We start from the raw sequence: 18,508 nt of genomic DNA, 5'->3' as shown, positions 1-18,508 counted from the left end.
TAACCGATGACCGTTTCAACGTTAACCGGTCAAAATTGTTCGTCGGTGAAAAAAAAAAAAAAAAAAAAAAAAAAAAAAGTGATCTCTAAATTAGGCAATTATAGATATTGGAATAAATGCTACTACAGTTAGCCATCTCATTCCAATATTTTTTTTTCTGTGAAGTGAAATAATCCCTCACGCAAATTTTTTGTTTGGTTCCGGTTTGTTGTCTGTTGAGGTCATGGGTCGATAGGGAATTTATTTTATTTTTTTCCCAGTGGCAGCAAGGGATAAGTAGGATTTTTTTTTGCCTTTACAGTAGCGATGGTTACTCAATGTTTTCATAACATAGCCTACCTGTTACTACATGCGCAGTGGTCGCTTAATAAATTGAAAACATGTAATTCACGTGCATATTAAGTAGCCACGTGTATTTGTTTTGGTCTTATAATACAGCCACAGGTTTACCGCTCCAGCGGAGAGGATGGTTCGTTTAGACAGCAGCTACGTTTACAAGAGTTTGTCCAAAAATCAAGATTCGTTGCAAACTAAGAAACCGACTACAAACTGACATCTTTCATTTTAGCTTGTTTGTAAAGTCGCTATTTGCAGAGTAGAGCTTTGTTTGCACAGCGCGGTGAACAGGAGTGGACAGCGCATGCAGAGCAGACTGAAATATCGGTTTCTACAGGTTTAAATTTGCCTGTAGAACAGGTAGGTGGGTATTGATAAATATTGACTCTTTAATCATGGAGGGTTTATTGTAGGCTTCTTACAGCTAACGAGTGTACCGTTAGTTCATCTGCGCCACTCTAAAGGGGGTCTACCTTTCATTTGATCGGGTTTGCTTGCTACGTTGCCATCCTCTTGACATTAAACACAACATATAGTCCCTGAGTGGTTTCATCTGCCCTGTTCTAACGTGTTGAATCTCCCCGGCGGCGCAGTAGCGCTGTAGCTGGCCGGTGAGGGCTGGTTGAAGGCGCCGTCCTCGCTGCTGCTGCCGCCGTAAAACTGGACACGGCAACGTTAAGGTCGGGTCCTCTTCCAGCAGTGCTGGAGGAAAATGGGCATCTTGCATCGCTGTACATCAAGTGCTGTACAAAAATGTAATTATAGTTCGCCTTAAACTTTTTATTTGTGTATTTATTTAATTAGTATCATTTCTTCCCCAAGCTTTGGGTCGCACATTAATTGACAGGGTCGGTCGGAAACCGGAACCAAACAATTAATTTTGTTAGGCCTAATCGCCTGTTTTAGCATTCTGAAGGGGCCTGTTTTATCCATCGGTTGTATCCTGTTGCAGTCTATTAGGCAATATTCCGCATAAGATGGGCTTATATTTGGAAACACATTACATCTGCATTTCAGTGGTAACAGATAAGGTGATGATGATCATCTTTCTTTATTATTGTTAGCACTACACTCAAACTAAAGCGCCGTCTCTTCGGAGCTGTCATTTTCTCAAATGAGCCGCGGCAATGTTTCTAACGAGTTTCTAACGCTAGACAAACAACTTTATTTTAAACGCGATCACCTGGCTTGTACCCAAACTACTTCGAAACTAAGGAGCCATTTGTCCTCCGATTACATACAAGCTCCTCTGCGCCGCATTTGCGGGACTTGTTTCGCGCTGTAGGGGATTTAAAAAACGTGACGTGAGTGGAAGGGCGGTGCCGGTGGTGTGTGTGTGTGTGTGTGTGTGTGTGTGTGTGTGTGTGAGATGCGACAGAGTTGAGAAATTGCAGGCGCGGCTCAAAATGGCTGTTATTTCAAATAGCGTTGCATATTTTAAACTAAACGGTTAACCGGTTTCAACCGGTTAATGAGGCTCGGTGACCGGTCAAGAACATTTTTAGTTTTCGCCATCCCTAACAAGTGTATTAATGTTTTTATTTATTTACTATTTTAGGTTTTATGTGCTTTTTGTGTTAATGTTTGTGTGTTGGCTACATGTTGTGAACCAAATTGCCCCTCGGGGACATTAAAGACATTTAAACTTCAACACATCTGTTTTAACCCCTAGGTTTGTTTTGTCCTTTAATGTATGTTCTTTTAAATCAAAGCTAAAGCCCTATCTTTTTTATGTTGCCTCTCTTTAGATAACTGTCCATTTGTTATACTGAAGTGGCATTGATGACACTGTATGACACTCGATAACTTCTCTTTAATGTTTAATTTCTTATATGGCACTAACTTTTATTTGCGTATTTTATCTCTCAGTTCTTTAAATTCTTACACTGCACTATCAATTTTATTCTTGTTTCTAAGTGCTCTTTAATGTATTGAATTGCCCTGTTGCTGAAATGTGCTCTACAAATAAAGCTGCCTTGCCTATGTTGTATGGCATGTCTGTGTCTTCAGAATGGACCTCGAGTCTGGCAATACAGTTGATGTTGACGAGGATATTATCAATCACTCAATTGAAAGACTGATTGATTGATTATGCATTGAGAAAATGTGTCTTTGTTTGCCACTAACCTTCACGTTCTGCACGTTGCCCAGTACTATCTCGGCGTTGAGCATGTCCGGCAGCTTGGCCACCATCTGGCTCTCTATGGGCAGCTGCTGGTTGAGCAGAGACAGGTAGTACTGGAGCTCTCCGTGAGACGTGATCAGGATGCCCTCTCCCTTGGTGTCGTACTGAGGTCGGCCGGCTCGACCAAGCATCTGAAATGACACGTGGTTAATCAGGTCGTTATTACTGTTAACCCTCCTGACCCATTTACAAAAAAACCTTCTATATCAGAGCTTTTACAAAAGAACACTGAAAAAAAGTGACCAAAACGTTTTTGAAGAAATGACAAAAAATAAATAAATAAATAAATAAATAAAAAGGTCTGGAAACACGACAAAAGAAAAATTTATAAAAAAAAAAAAAAAAAAAAAAAAAAAAAACATAATAAAAAATAAAAACACCAAAAAAGTGACAAAAAAAAATGGCAAAGGTGACAAAAACTTTTAAAAAAAGAAATGGGGAAAAATGAATGGAAAAAAGCAACAAAAAACTTGTTTAAAAAATGGATTTTCTTTAATTATAATTTAAAAAACGCCCAAAAAGTGAAATTGTTTTTGCAAAAAGGTGCAAAAAAAATTAAATAAAATAAGACCATTTTTAAAAAAAAAGTGACTAAAGAAATTGGAAAAAGTGACAAAAAACAATGGCAAAGGTGACAATAAAAAAGTAAAACGAAAAAATTATTTATTTTTATTATTATTTGTTTATTAAAAACAAAAACGCCAAAAAAGTGACAAAAAAAATGGAATAAAATCAACAAAAACGTTGAGAAATGTGTAGAAAAAAGAAAAAGAAAATGTTGAAATTTCAACCCTGAAAAAAAACCCCAAAGTTGCAGCCAGCGCCGAGTCACCTGCAGGATGTCCAGGGCTCCGAGTTCGGTCCATCGGCCTTTCTCGGGACTGTACACCTGAGTGCCTTTGATGATGACGGTGTGTGCCGGCAGGTTGACTCCCCAGGCCAGAGTAGCCGTGGACACCAGAACCTGGATGTGTCGATCGGCGAACAGATCCTCCACCAGCGTACGGTCCACTCTGGTCATGCCGGCGTGGTGGATCGCAAAGCCGTATGGCAGCAAGTCCTTCAGCTCCAGGTTCTGGGAAAGACAGTTCAGGTGTAAGTCTAACAGAGTTCGGATTGAGCACTAAAGAACAGAGCCGGCCCGACCCATAAGCGAACTAAGCGTCTGCTTAGGGCCCCGTGGCTAACAGAGGGCCCCCCAAGAGAGCTTGAAATGTCCCACAAGTAGGGCTGTCCTCTACTAAAGAAATTCTTAGTCGACTAACACTTATAGGATTTTGTCGACTAATCGATTAGTTGATTAATTGACAGAGCTGTGCTCTTTGAGGGGTGGTTAAGACTAGAAAAGCACAATATAAATGTAGTTAATTAACCATCTGTAAAACTGAGTTTCTCCACAATTAATCCTGCAAAAGCACCACTTTAAATCTTGTGTTTACCATAAATGTGCTCAGAAGTTTCTTGGAAATAAGTAATTTAGCATGAATAAGCATAAAAAATGACTAATCGACTAAAGAAATCTTAGTCGACTAAGACCAAATGACAGATTAGTCGACTAAGAGGTGGTCTATTTAAACATAGTGTTGCTGCTAACAGGTCTCACATTAGTCTTTAAATGCTTCTTTGTACATTATGAGTGTTTAAACTAATATTTACAATACACAAGTTGGTTAAGTGCCAAGTGCAGTGGCAACATGTTACAATGTGGAGAGTCCCTGCTGAAGAAACTTTGAATGTGATCAGTTTCGGGGGGTCAGTGTTTCGGCTCACCTTGCACTGCTCCGCCTCAGTTCTCAACACCTCGGTGGAAGCCGAGCCCTCCCTGAGGAACAGACCCAGTGTGTCCTTCTCCAAACACATGTCCCTCACGGCCCTGGCGGTTTTTCCCGTCTCCTTCCTGGAGTGGACAAAAACTAGCACCTGATGGGAGACAAATGAATGTTACTGATGCCCAACCAGACACTAGAAGAACCTGACACCATCTCACATCTAAAGTCTATCATCCAACGTTAAGAAGACATAATATTAGAGATGTTCCGATACGGATGCTCCGATACTGCCCAAAACGCTGGTATCGGGAAGTACTGGAGTTTATGCACCGATCCGATACCACGTAATAAAGCCCTAAAGAAAATCTACATTAAAGTAGTTTATTTAGGTTGTTTTTCCGTTATAACGGACTGTAAAAACTGGACGATACGCAATTTCAGGTATCGGAATCGGTATCGGGAAGCAAAAAATGGTATCGGACCATCTCTACATAATATGTTAAGACTCGGGATCCTGCATGGTCACACACTGCAAGACTACAACTAGATTCGTTTTCAGAAAATGCAACCACGCTAGCTATCTGCCGCTAGCGTTAGCTGGTAACTTAAGGGGAAAGTCCGCAGATTTTCTGTTCTGCCGTACATGCAGAATAACGTCTCCAGTACCCAGAGGTCTGCGTTTATCCGTTGGATGATTCTCTTCAGAAGGGTCGAAAAAATCTGCAACTTTCCATCTTTAGCGATTAGCTTAGCGGCGCCATAGCAAACCTAAACACCACTGGCTCTAGCCGCTTGCTGCTTCCTGTTTAGTGATGGAGGGAGAGCACCCATTGGTTGTGGACAGTGTTCACGTGATTTAACTTCACTACCAAGACTTCAAACTTAGGATAGGAGACACCAAACGATGGAGACGAGGGCAGTGAAAACCTTTCTCAATCTCTAAATGTTCATATTTACTTCAAACTACATTACATCTGCTGCTTGCTCGCTGCTTTTATGGCACTTTATTTTTTTTTAACGCTGCTTTCAACGTTCATTGACATTTCATGGCTCTCCAATGATAAGATACAAGTTGTATTCTTGATTAGAGAGCCATTAAAAGATCCAATGTACACTTTGCGAATACTAAATGAACAGTTCAGCAGGATGTGCGGGGCAACTGCGTGTAATCATAGTCATCTTGGATCAAAAGTTTCTTTCTTCAGGGGAAAACAAGTCAGAGAGGACTCACCTGGTTCTTCCCAGCATGCTCCATGATCTTTTCATAGACAATCTCGTTCATGATCTGGAAACGCTTGATGGCCTTTTTCTCTGTGATGCCTACGTAAGTCTGCTCCAGAGGCACGGGCCGGAAACTACACACCAAAAGAAATGTAAACATTGAGTAAATAAAAAACAAAACATGTAGCAGTTATGGAAAGTCTCCAAACCTAGGCTTTTTATATAGAGATGCACCGATTACAACTTTCTAGGCCGATTCCGATTTTTCATTGAGTTAGGCCGGCCGATACCGATTTTAGCCAATTCCGATTTCATATTTTCTAAGCACTTTACAGCACACACAAATATTTATTTTCTATCGTTTCTTTAATAGAACACTTTACATTTAACATAAGATAATCGATCGCTATAAAATCGTACTATATGAATTAGTACTATATGAAAAACATTTCTGGTTATCCCATTGTCAGAAATAACAGACAAATCTATATAGATGTCTGTCAAATAAGGCTACGCAGAGTCCTTTACTGTACGTGGAGCCCTCATGCTTACTGCCGTGCTCAGTCACCTCTAGAGCTGGGCAATATATCGATATCATATCAATATCGTGATATGAAACTAGATATCGTCCTAGGTTTTGGATATTGTTATAACGTAATATGACATAAGTGTCTTTTCCTGGTTTTAAAAGCTGCATTACAGTAAAGTTATGTCATTTTCTGAACTTACCAGACTGTTCTAGCTCTTCTATTATCTGCCTTTACCCACTTAGTCATTATATCCACATTACTGATGATTATTTATCAAAAATCTCATTGTGTAACTATTTTGTGAAAGCACCGATAGTCAAGACTACAATATCGTTGTGGTATCGATATTGAGGTATTTGCAGGGCTCGAAATTAACTTTTTGAAGTACATTTTCGTTTCACTTGTCCATTTCACTTGTCCGGGTAAAGATTCATCATTTTATAAAAATGTTTGTGTGCTGCGAGGCCGAGAGCCGGTCTCTAAATGAGTCAAATTAACTTAAAGCTTCATCCGCACAAAGTACACTGCCATTGCCACGAGTGACGTCTTTATTCAGTTATCTATGAACGATGTGGCGACGGGGTAACATTAAGGCGGAGTTGGCAAGCTAACGTTCGCTAACTAACACCGGCTGGTTGGCTTGCTGGTTCCACCATGCTTTTATTCTGCATCGCTTACAGAGAATGAGCTTAACAGCTAACTAGCAGTCCGTCCGACGCTAGTAGTCTGCTGACCAGCTGCCGCTCAGTCTAATGGTGCGTTCTGTCTTGTAATCGCGATTGTTGTCATATAGCAACCGAGTGTCTCTAGCCAATTTTAGCTGCACAAGCTACAAAATAACTAATCAGGCGGTATTTAACTCCTAATAAGACTGTAGAGACATGTCTATAGGTAGCAGTATACAGCACTATGTTTAACTCCTAATAAGACTGTAGAGACATGTCTATAGGTAGCAGTATACAGCACTATGTTTAACTCCTAATAAGACTGTAGAGACATGTCTATAGGTAGCAGTATACAGCACTATGTGTACGACTTCTTCATTTGGTTACAACAAAGACAAAAGTGCTTAAAATTGTAGAAAACCACAATGTTTACTACGTGTGATGCACGACGTAGCCATCTTTGAAAGTGAACTCGGGGTCCTCTGAGTTCAGACGACTTGACGAGTCGTATATATACGACCTCGGGGGGGGGGCTCTTTTTGCAACTTCCGGTTCGTAACTCCGGAAAACGACTCGTAGATCGACTTCGGTGGACAAAAAGAACGCACCATAACCTTAGCGGTCCGCTGCCCCAGATTGTGCGGAAAAAATTTATTTGTTTCAAATCGATAACACAGACGTAATGAGAGGCACCTAACGTGAAGTAACATGGCATTTTATTTTGAGTTTTAACTTAGCAAGTAAATTTCTGGTGATTTGGAGTGTTCTTTTGTGTCTCTGGTGCTTCCACACACATACACACTTGGAGAAAAAGATCCATCCCTGGTGTTCTGAGTGAGATCTGGTTTCTGTCTTCAGTCTCCTGGTGAGCTGGTCAACATCGGCTCGGACTGTGATGTCACAGTCCGAAGCGAGCTGGCTAACCACAACCGTTAGCTCGTAGCGTTAGCATGCTACGTCATTCTCAATAGCAAAGCACTGCTACAACACACACTAGTTCCCCCTAATCTCCAAAAGAACTACTTCCATGTGCGCCCTGGTTTAGAAGAAGTCTCCCAGCTGATCCTGCCTTGGAACTGACTGAAGTTGGAGAAACAGCCTTTCTTTTACTGTCTATGGAGCTAGCTGACATGATCTACGATCTGAGCTACTGAGCATGTGCGAGTGCAATCAAAGATAGTACAGAAGAAGAAGAAAAGAGGTCTCACTCTGTAGCTAAAACAGAAACCAGGGGAAAAGAGGATCTGCAGCAGTGAGACAGAGAGCTGCAGCAGTACAACAAAAATATGGTGTTTTCTGAAAATTAAACCATGTAAACCTATTCTGGTACAACCTTAAAATACAGTTATGAACCTGAAAATGAGCAGAATATGGGCGCTTTAATGTCGAGCCCTGTATTTGATTTTCTCCATATCGCCCAGCCCTAGGCACCTCCTCTCCCCCTTAAAAAAGGCCCATTCTGAGTCAGGATAAACCCTGCACACGTTCACTTGTTGTTGTTGTCTCGTACCTGTTGTCGAAGTAGAAGAGTCCCTTTGCGGGGTCGACGCGCAGGCAGGTGGCCACGTCCTCGTAGTTGGGCAGTGTGGCGCTGAGGCCGAGCAGACGCACGTCCTCCTGGGTCAGCTCCACGTTTCGGATCGTCCTGGCAACCAGGGACTCCAGCACCGGGCCTCGGTCGTCGTGGAGAAGGTGGATCTCATCCTGCACGCCACGGGGTCACGTCAAATCACCTGCACTTATATCTGTTTCAACATGGTCTCTCTCTCTGTGTGTGTGTGTGTGTGTGTGTGTGTGTGTGTGTGTGTGTGTCTGTATGCGTCTGTGTGCGTCTATCTGTGACTGTGTGCATGTGTGTGTGTGTGTGTGTGTGTGTGTGTGTGTGTGTGTGTCTCTGTGCGTCTGTCTTTGACTGTGTGCGTGTGTGTGTGTGTGTGCGTGTCTGTGTGCATTTGTGTGTCTGTGTCTCTGTGTGTCTGTCTGTGACTGTGTGTGTGTGTGTGTGTGTGTCTGTCTGTGACTGTGTGTGTGTGCGTGCCTGTGTGCGTGTCTGTGAGACTGTGTGTGTGTGACTGTGTGTGTGTCTGTGTCTCTGTGTGTGTGTCTGACTGACTGTGTGTATCTATGCGTGTGTGTACGTCTGTGTGTGTGACTGACTGACTGTGTGTGTATGTGTGTGTCTGACTGTGTGTGTCTCTGTCTGTGTGTGACTGACTGACTGACTGACTGACTGACTGACTGAGTGTGAGTGTGTGTGTGTGTGTGTGTGTCTGACTGTGCGTGCGTCTCTTTGTGTGTGTGTCTGTGTGTGTCTGACTGACAGTGTGGGTGTGTGTGTGTGTGTGTGTTTGTGCATGCGTTACGACGATGACTCACGATGATGATGAGCCTCACTAGCTGGGTGTAGGTTCTCTCTCCCCCTTTGCGGGTGATGATGTCCCATTTCTCGGGGGTGCAGACGATGATCTGAGTGGCGTTGATCTCCTCCTTACAGAGCTGGTGGTCTCCCGTCAGCTCCGACACCGTGATGCCGTAACTCGCCAAGCGCTGCGCCAAGAAACAAAGACCCAACCAACGGTTTAGTTCCAACAACGTGCAAAAGGATAAACATAAAATACAAGACCAGTTCACTATCAAAGAAGAAATACATAATAAATACTCTTGTCTTTAAAGTGCCCATATTATGAGAAAAAAAAAAAATCCTGGTGATTTGGGGTGTTCTTTTGTGTCTCTGGTGCTTCCACACACATACACACTTGGAGAAAAAGACCCATCCCTGGTGTTCTGAGTGAGATCTGGTTTCTGCCTTCAGTCTCCCGGTGAGCTGGTCAAGATCGGCTCGGACTGTGACGTCACAGTCCGAAACGAGCTGGCTAACCGCAACCGTTAGCTCGTAGCGTTAGCGTTAGCATGCTACGTCATTCTCAATAGCAAAGCACTGCTACAACACACACAAGTTCCCCCTAATCTCCAAAAGAACTACTTCCATGTTCTCCCTGGTTTAGAAGAAGTCTCCCAGCTGATCCTGCCTTGGAACTGACTGAAGTTGGAGAAACAGCCTTTCTTTTACTGTCTATGGAGCTAGCTGACATGATCTACATCTGAGCTACTGAGCATGTGCGAGTGCAATCAAAGATAGTACAGAAGAAGAAGATGAAAAGAGGGCTCACTCTGTAGCTAAAACAGAAACCAGGTGAAAAGAGGATCTGCTGCAGTGAGAGAGAGCTGTGCAGTACAACAAAAATATGGTGTTTTTTGAAAAATTCAGTTTTGGTCCGTGCAAATGTCGATCGTCTCAACGTGGTCCCTGACATGGTTTCATCGGCTTGTCCGCTTTCATTGGCCATATCAGAGGCAAACCTGAACGGATTGGCTAATATGAGATGTCAATCGAAAGCTTAGAAGCTCGGGAATACGATGACGCCCACAACAATCATGTAGGAAGCTGGGGAGCGAAGCTATCGGCGATTGAAGTGCGGAAATGGAAAACTGTTTCGCGTTTTTCCGTTGCGATTCGGCCAGAAACTTCAAGATTGTGAGGTGAACAGATCGTTTTGGAATATAAAGCTCGGACATTACATTTCCTTGGACTCTTGGGGATTCATGAAAATCAAGTTTTGGGCAAAATACCACTTTGTTGCTGAAAGGACAACGAAAACAGGTATGCATGCACTCTAAGCTCTAATGACCAGCTGCGAAGTTTACGGCTGAATTGTTTTATTTTCTGTTACTTTGTAACAGTTGTGTAACTGCTATAAATCGTCTTATGCTTTGTATGTGGGCTTAAATTAATCATTAGAGGCTAAGCTTGCAATTAGTGTGTCGCATGGCTGTATATTTGGAAGATTTAATGCTTTAAAGTTATAAAAGCGCTCATGAGTGGAAGTTTTATCAAGGTTACGCCACAGTCAAAATGTCCCGTTGACGGGACGGTGATCCTTGAGAGGTTAACATCTTTTTTTTTTTAGATTATTTGTTTGGGCATTTTTAGGCCTTTATTTTCACAGGACAGCTGAAGAGATGAAAGGGGAGAGAGAGAGAGAGGGAATGACATACAGCAGTGCTCAGCTACGTCCTGTGACATCCTGCTACAACCTGCTATGCCATGAAACTACAACTACTATTTCTAGTCACTGATCCAGTATCTTTATCGTGACTATTATCGCCACTGTTCATCACACCCCCAACCGGCACGATCAGACACCTCCTACCCAGAGTCTGGGTCTGTCCCAGGTTTCTTCCTGAGAAGGAGTTTTTCCTCGCCATTGTTGCATTAGCCACTGAATGCTAGCTCTTGGGGGAATTACTGGAATTATTGGGTCTTTGTAAATTACAGAGTGTGGTCTAGACCTACTCTAGCTGTAAAGTGTCTTGAGATAACTCTTGTTATGATTTGATACTATTGGTGCGTTCTTTTTGTCCACCGAAGTCGATCTACGAGTCGTTTTCCGGAGTTACGAACCAGAAGTTGCAAAAAGAGCCGTAGTAGCCTAACGTTAACATTAATCAAAACGTGATTTTCATGTATCAAACTGTGAAATATATTGGTGTAATATGTCAATAACTGGGTGATTAGAATCCTAAATGTTACTAAAAATGTTACAAAAATCCATCTTTTCTCCGACTCGTAGTATCGTGTGTCAAAAAGAACGCAACAACCCCGCGGTTATTCATTTTTCGACACAGATGTGACTTCACACTCGAGCTTCTAGTCGCGATTACAAGACAAAAAGAACGCACCATAAAAACACAATTGAATTTAAGTTAAATGTATGTAAATCTGTGCAGGACAAGAGGTGTGGCTCACCTTGCTGAAACTTCCCACCATCTCCTGTACCAGTGAACGCATCGGAGCAATGTAGATGATCTTGAAGTCGTCCACGTTGATGGTCCCGTCCAGGTTTATGTGCTTTCCGATCTCTCTCAGCATCGCCATCAGAGCCACGTTGGTCTTACCGGCTCCCTGTGAGCACAAAGAACAACCACACAAAAAAAAAATAAAAGGAGAGGATTCACTTTACAGGGTTCAACGTTAATTTTATAGTCGTGCGTAAAATCGATCCTACGTAAAAAACCCTAGGGTGTGTGTGTGTGTGTGTGTGTGTGTGTGTGTGTGTGTGTGTGTGTGTGTGTGTGTGTGTGTGTGTGTGTGGTGGTAGGGCTGTGTATTGGCAAGAATTTGGCGATACGATACGTATCACGATATATGGGTCTGGATTCAATATATTGCATTACTGCTTTAATGCTCTTTGCTTATTTATTTATTTTTTTTGCCGCGGCAATGTTTCTAATGAGCTTCTAACGCTAGACAAACGACTTTATTTTAAACGCGATCACCTGGCTTGTACCCAAACTACTTCGAAACTAAGGAGCCATTTGTCCTCCGATTACATACAAGCTCCTCTGCGCCGCATTTGCGGGACTTGTTTCGCGCTGTAGGGGATTTAAAAAACGTGACGTGAGTGGAAGGGCGGTGCCGGTGGTGTGTGTGTGTGTGTGTGTGTGTGTGTGTGTGTGTGTGTGTGTGTGTGTGTGTGTGTGGTAGGGCTGTGTATTGGCAAGAATTTGGCGATACGATACGTATCACGATATATGGGTCTGGATTCAATATATTGCATTACTGCTTTAATGCTCTTTGCTTATTTATTTATTTTTTTTGAATTTTTATTTCTATCCATATTTTTAATGTAATACATACTGTGTACATATACTTATATTGTTTATACCTATACTTATATTGTTTAATATTCTATTTATAGAATGTGTGATGTGCACCAACAACACCAAAACAAATTCCTTGTATGTGTTAAAAAACGTACTTGGCAATAAAACCCTTTCTGATTCTGATTCTATATATTCCGAAACTTCGCGTTAGGCAATATATTGGTGTTTTTTTTTGTTGTTTTTTTAAGTATAATTTTAGAAAAACTAATATTTAAAAAAAGAAATGTGCATACAAGTCAAAGAAGTTTACTTTAGGTAAACAATTCAGTCCTCAGAAAATCAAACTGCCAGTTTGGGATTGTGGTTCACAGGTTCTTAGTGAGCTAACGTTAATATGCTAAAGTAGGCCAAAGGTCAGCCATAGCTACGTTGTTAGCTTCTAGCTTCTAAAAGTCAGGCCCTGTTAGGCCCCGTTAGGCCCTGCTAGGCCCCGTTAGGCACTGCTAGGCCCCGTTAGGCCCCGCTAGGCACTGCTAGGCCCCGTTAGGCACTGCTAGGCACAGTTAGGCCCTGCTAGGCACAGTTAGGCCCTGCTAGGCCCTACTAGGCCATGCTAGGCACTGCTAGGCCATGCTAGGCCCCGTTAGGCACTGCTAGGCAAAGCAGTAGGGGGTTTGAACACAACATAAACCACTGTCTTACGTGAATATTTTTGCGATAAAGTATTGCAAAATAAAATATAACTATACTCTACCATACAGCACCTTATCATGGTCATAGCATCGTCCACTTCACAAATTATGTAATAATGTTGCTCGGGAAAGGGAAGTTTGGGGTCCCCTGCTGGAGCTGCTCCCCCCGCGACCCGACACCGGATAAGCGGACGAAGATGGATGGATGGATGGATGGATGATTTTTATGTATGTGAGATTTATGTGTGTATGTGTGTTTTTTGTGTTATGGTTGACTAAGCTACTAGATGGCTAAAATTTCCCTCAGGATGAATAAAGTATCTATCTATCTATCTATCTATCTATCTATCCTTCACTCCATCTGCTCTGGCTGTAAAGTACTTTGGGTCAATTTATGCGGTTTTAAATGTGCTTTAAAAATAACGACTTTCGGCTGATTTGAAGCTAACATACTTGCATTTACTTCTTGCTGTCTTGTACCTTTAAAGGTTGAAAGCACTTAAGTGGAAGTCCCTTTGGAAAAAAACATCCGCTAAATGATTCGCAATGACCCGAATAACGTTGGGAAAAACCAGTCAGAAAACCTTTTGGCTTGAACTAAAGTTTGCTTACCGTAGGCGCGCACACGAGCAGGTTCTCGTCTGTCTCCAGGGTTGTCTTGTACAGTTTGCTCTGGATGCGGTTCAGGGTTTTGAACCCTTCAAATCCAGCCTGCGCATACTTCGGCAGCTTCTCGATGGGAACGAGCACCTGAAGACACAATCAAATGCTGAATGAAGGACACAAACACATCTACACATGCATCAGACAGGGTTGTTCAATTAAAAAATGTCAATGAGGGGAGCAGTTAATGTGTTTACTATATAGGGACCTGTCTAATGTATATAATAATAATAATAATAATAATACATTTAATTTATAATGCACTTTTCATCAGAGATCTCAAAGTGCTACAGGTTAGAAATAAAAAAACGATAAAAAACCAAAAAGATAAGTAGTTTAAAATACAAGAATAAAAATAAAAATAAAACATCTAAAAGGGACCAAAAGCTTTGCAAGAGAGAAATGTCTTAAGGCCTTTTTTAAAACAGTCAGTGGATTGAGGTGCCCTCAAGGTGTCAGGGAGGGCATTCCACAGACGTGGGGCAGCAGCACAGAAGGCCCTATCTCCCATAGTCCTGAGTCTGGTTCTGGGTATGTGGAGGAGGTTTGAGTGAGTGGAGCGGAGGGAGCGTGTTGTGTTTTGAGGGTTGATAAGTTCTTTGAGGTAGGGAGGGGCATGTCCATGCATGCATTGATGTGTGAGGAGGGAAACCTTGTATTCAATCCTGGTGGAGACAGGAAGCCAGTGGAGTGAGTGGAGAATGGGGGTAATGTGCTCATGCTTCCGCACTCTCATCAGGATCCTAGCTGCAGAGTTTTGTATGTACTGAAGCCTCTGCAGACTCTTTCCAGGAATCCCAATGAGCAGTGCGTTACAGTAGTCCAGTCTGGAGGAGACAAAGGCATGAACCAGCTTTTCGGCATTTACGGAGGTGGTAGAAGGAGGTCTTGCATAGGTGATTTATATGGGCTTCAAAAGTGAGTTGGGAGTCCATTTTTACACCAAGATTTGTGACTGTTGATGAGAGGGGGATGTTGGAGCCAGAAAAGGTGATGCTGGTTATGGATGATGATTTGGTCTGGTGAGGAGTGCCAACCAGGATGGCTTCGGTTTTGGAGCTGTTGAGTTGAAGGAAGTTGTGCTCCATCCATACCTTTATCTCCTCCAGACAGGTGGTGAGATTTGATGGGGATGACTGTGACTGTGGGGTTTCAGTTGTGGCTCATATTGGACTAAAATAGTTCACTGAAATGTGTTTCTGAAAACATTTTAAAGAAATAGGCCCTGATGCAGTAGCTCAACAAAAGGTCAGTTTAAAAGATTTTCATCAGATTTTGAGACTCTAGTTGCCTCATTCTGCTCGTCATGTCCAGGTGTATAGGTATAGTAATATGAGAGGATTACTATATACGGACCTGTCTAATGTATGAGAGGATTACTATATAGGGACCTGTCTAATGCATATGAGAGTATTACTATATAGGGACCTGTCTAATGTATATGAGAGTATTACTATATACAGACCTGTCTAATGTATATGAGAGTATTACTATATACGGACCTGTCTAATGTATATGAGAGTATTACTATATACGGACCTGTCTAATGTATATGAGAGTATTACTATATAGGGACCTGTCTAATGTATATGAGAGTATTACTATATACGGACCTGTCTAATGTATATGAGAGTATTACTATATAGGGACCTGTCTAATGTATATGAGAGTATTACTATATAGGGACCTGTCTAATGTATATGAGAGTATTACTATATACGGACCTGTCTAATGTATATGAGAGTATTACTATATACGGACCTGTCTAATGTATATGAGAGTATTACTATATAGGGACCTGTCTAATGTATTTGAAAGCATGTTTTTTGTGCATAAGAGTATGTGTTGAGAGATGCTTATATTCTGTATTTTGTGTTGTCTTTGTAAAGCTGCGGAAAGGACGAGTCCAAAACTAATTTCCCTTCGGGGACAATAAAGTATATCTTATCTTATCTACACCTCTCCGTGAACCATCACCTTATCGTGGTGGAGAGGTTTGTGTGTCTCTGTGAACCTGAGGGCTGTGTTGTCTGGAGCTTTGTGCTCCTGGTAGGGTCTCCCAAGGCAAAGTGGTCTCAGGTGAGGGGCCAGACAAAGAATGGTTCAAAACCCCAATGAAAAAGCTAAGCAGAGATGGAGTGACCCTGCCCGGAGGAAGCCCGGGGCCCCGCCTGGAGCCAGGCCCAGACGGTGGGCTCGCCGGGCGAGCGCCTGGTGGCCGGGTTTGCCACGGAGCCCGGCCGGGCACAGCCCGAACAAGCTACGTGGCAACTCCCTCTCCATCCCATGGGCCCACCACCTGTGGGAGGAACCGTTGGGGTCGGGTGCGATGCCACATGGGTGGCAGTGAAGGTCAGGGGCCTCGACGGACCAGACCCGGGCAGCAGACGCTGGCTCTGGGGACGGGAACGTCACCTCTCTGTGGGGGAAGGAGCCGAACTGGTGCGGGAGGTGGGCGCCACCGGTTAGATCTGGTGGGGCTTACCTCTACGCACAGTCTTGGTTCTGGAACCATACTCCTGGATAGGGGTTGGACTCTTTTCTTCTCCGGAGTTGCCCAGGGTGTGAGGCGCCGGGCGGGTGTGGGGATACTCACAAGTCCCCGGCTGAGCGCCGCTGTGTTGGAGTTTACCCCAGTGGACGAGAGGGTCGCCTCCCTCGCCTGCGCGGGTTGTGGGGGAAAACTCTGACTGTTGTTTGTGCATATGCACCAAACAGGAGTTCGGAGTATTCGGCCTTCTTGAGACCTTGACTGGAGTCCTGCATGGGGCTCCAGTGGGGGACTCCATTGTTCTGCTGGGGGACTTCAACGCACACGTGGGCAATGATGGAGACACCTGGAGAGGCGTGATTGGGAGGAACGGCCTCCTGATCTAAACCAGAGTGGTTGTTTGTTGTTGGACTTCTGTGCTAGTCATGGATTGTCTATAACGAACACCATGTTCGAACATAGGGATGCTCATAAGTGTACCTGGTACCAGAGCACCCTAGGCCGAAGGTCAATGATCGATTTCATAATCGTTTCATCTGATCTGAGGCCGTATGTTTTGGACACTGGGTGAAGAGAGGGGCAGAGCTGTCAACCCATCACCATCTGGTGGTGAGTTGGGTCAGAGGGTGGGGAAGACTCTGGACAGACCTGGTAAGCCCAAACGTGTAGTGCGGGTAAATTGGGAACGTCTGGAGGAGGCCCCTGTCCAACAGACTTTCAACTCACACCTCCGGGCGGAGCTTTTCGTGCATCCCTGTGGAGGCTGGGGGCATTGAACCCGAGTGGACAATGTTCAAAGTTTCCATTGCTGAAGCTGCAGCGAGGAGCTGTGGTCTTAGGGTCTTAGGTGCCTCAAGGGGCGGTAACCCACGAACACCGTGGTGGACAACGGTGGTCAGGGAAGCCGTCCGACTGAAGAAGGAGTCTTTCCGGGATATGTTATCCCGGAGGACTCGGAGGCAGTTGCAGGGCACCGAAGGGCCCGAAGGGCTGCAGCCTCTGCCGTGAAAGAGGCAAAGCAGCGGGTGTGGGAGAAGTTTGGAGAAGACATGGAGAAGGACTTTCGGTCGGCACCAAAGTGCTTCTGGAAAACTGTTCGCCACCTCAGGAGGGGGAAGGGGGAACCATCCAAGCTGTATACAGTAAGGATGGGACACTGTTGACCTCAACTGAGGAGGTAATAGGGCGGTGGAAGGAGCACTTTGCAGAACTCCTGAATCCGACTAATCGCCCTCTATGTTAGAGGCAGAGCTGGAGGATAATAGGGGATTGTCGCCGATTTCCCAGGCGGAAGTCACTGATGTAGTCAAACAACTACACAGTGGCAAAGCCCCGGGATTGATGAGATCCGTCCAGAAATGCTCAAGGCTCTGGGTGTGGAGGGGCTGTCCTGGTTGACACGCCTTTTCAACATTGCGTGGAAGTCTGGGACGGTGCCAAAGGAGTGGCAGACTGGGGTGGTGGTTCCCCTTTTTTAAAGGGGGACCAGAGGGTGTGTGCCAATTATAGGGGTATCACACTTCTCAGCCTCCCTGGTAAAGTCTACTCCAAGGTGTTGGAAAGGAGGGTTCGCCAATAGTCGAACCTCGGGTTGAGGAGGAACAATGCGGATTCCGTCCTGGTCGTGGAACAACGGACCAGCTCTTCACTCTCGCAAGGATCCTGGAGGGAGCCTGGGAGTATGCCCAACCGGTCTACATGTGTTTTGTGGATTTGGAGAAGGCGTATGACCGGGTCCCCCGGAGATACTGTGGGAGGTGCTGGGGAGTATGGGGTGAGGGGTCTCTTCTCAGGGCCATCCAATCTCTGTACAACCAAAGCGAGAGCTGTGTCCGGGTTCTCGGTAGTAAGTCGGACTCTTTTCAGGTGAGGGTTGGCCTCCGCCAGGGCTGCGCTTTGTCACCAATCCTGTTTGTAGTATTTATGGACAGGATATCGAGGCGTAGTCGGGGTGGGGAGGGGTTGCAGTTTGGTGGGCTGGGGATCTCATCGCTGCTCTTTGCAGATGATGTGGTCCTGATGGCATCATCGGCCTGCGACCTTCAGCACTCACTGGATCGGGTTCGCAACCGAGTGTGAAGCGGTTGGGATGAGGATCAGCACCTCTAAATCTGAGGCCATGGTTCTCAGCAGGAAACCGATGGAATGCCTTCTCCAGGTAGGGAATGAGTCCTTACCCCAAGTGAAGGAGTTCAAGTATCTTGGGGTTGTGTTCGCGAGTGAGGGGACAATGGAGCGGGAGATTGGTCGGAGAATCGGGCGCAGCGGGTGCGGTATTGCATTCAATCTATC

The 18,508-nt window shown here is 44.2% G+C and overlaps 1 protein-coding gene across 1 annotated transcript in view; it reads right to left on the bottom strand.

Annotated features, from left to right (window-relative positions):
- The window catches only part of snrnp200 (small nuclear ribonucleoprotein 200 (U5)), a 92,001-nt gene that overhangs the window by 51,378 nt on the left and 22,115 nt on the right, over positions 1-18,508 (bottom strand). Inside the window, exons 12-19 of the mRNA XM_028579270.1 lie at positions 13,675-13,812; positions 11,514-11,669; positions 9,083-9,253; positions 8,217-8,410; positions 5,522-5,645; positions 4,292-4,441; positions 3,354-3,596; positions 2,464-2,652 (exon numbers count right to left, since the gene is read on the bottom strand). Coding sequence (XP_028435071.1) covers positions 2,464-2,652; positions 3,354-3,596; positions 4,292-4,441; positions 5,522-5,645; positions 8,217-8,410; positions 9,083-9,253; positions 11,514-11,669; positions 13,675-13,812 — 1,365 coding nt within the window. The remainder of the gene's footprint in view (positions 1-2,463; positions 2,653-3,353; positions 3,597-4,291; positions 4,442-5,521; positions 5,646-8,216; positions 8,411-9,082; positions 9,254-11,513; positions 11,670-13,674; positions 13,813-18,508) is intronic.

The sequence above is a fragment of the Perca flavescens genome, chromosome 5, assembly GCF_004354835.1.
Source record: "Perca flavescens isolate YP-PL-M2 chromosome 5, PFLA_1.0, whole genome shotgun sequence".
NCBI lineage: Eukaryota > Metazoa > Chordata > Actinopteri > Perciformes > Percidae > Perca > Perca flavescens.
Note: the sequence above shows the minus strand (reverse complement) of the source record. Positions and strands in the feature narration are given on the sequence as shown.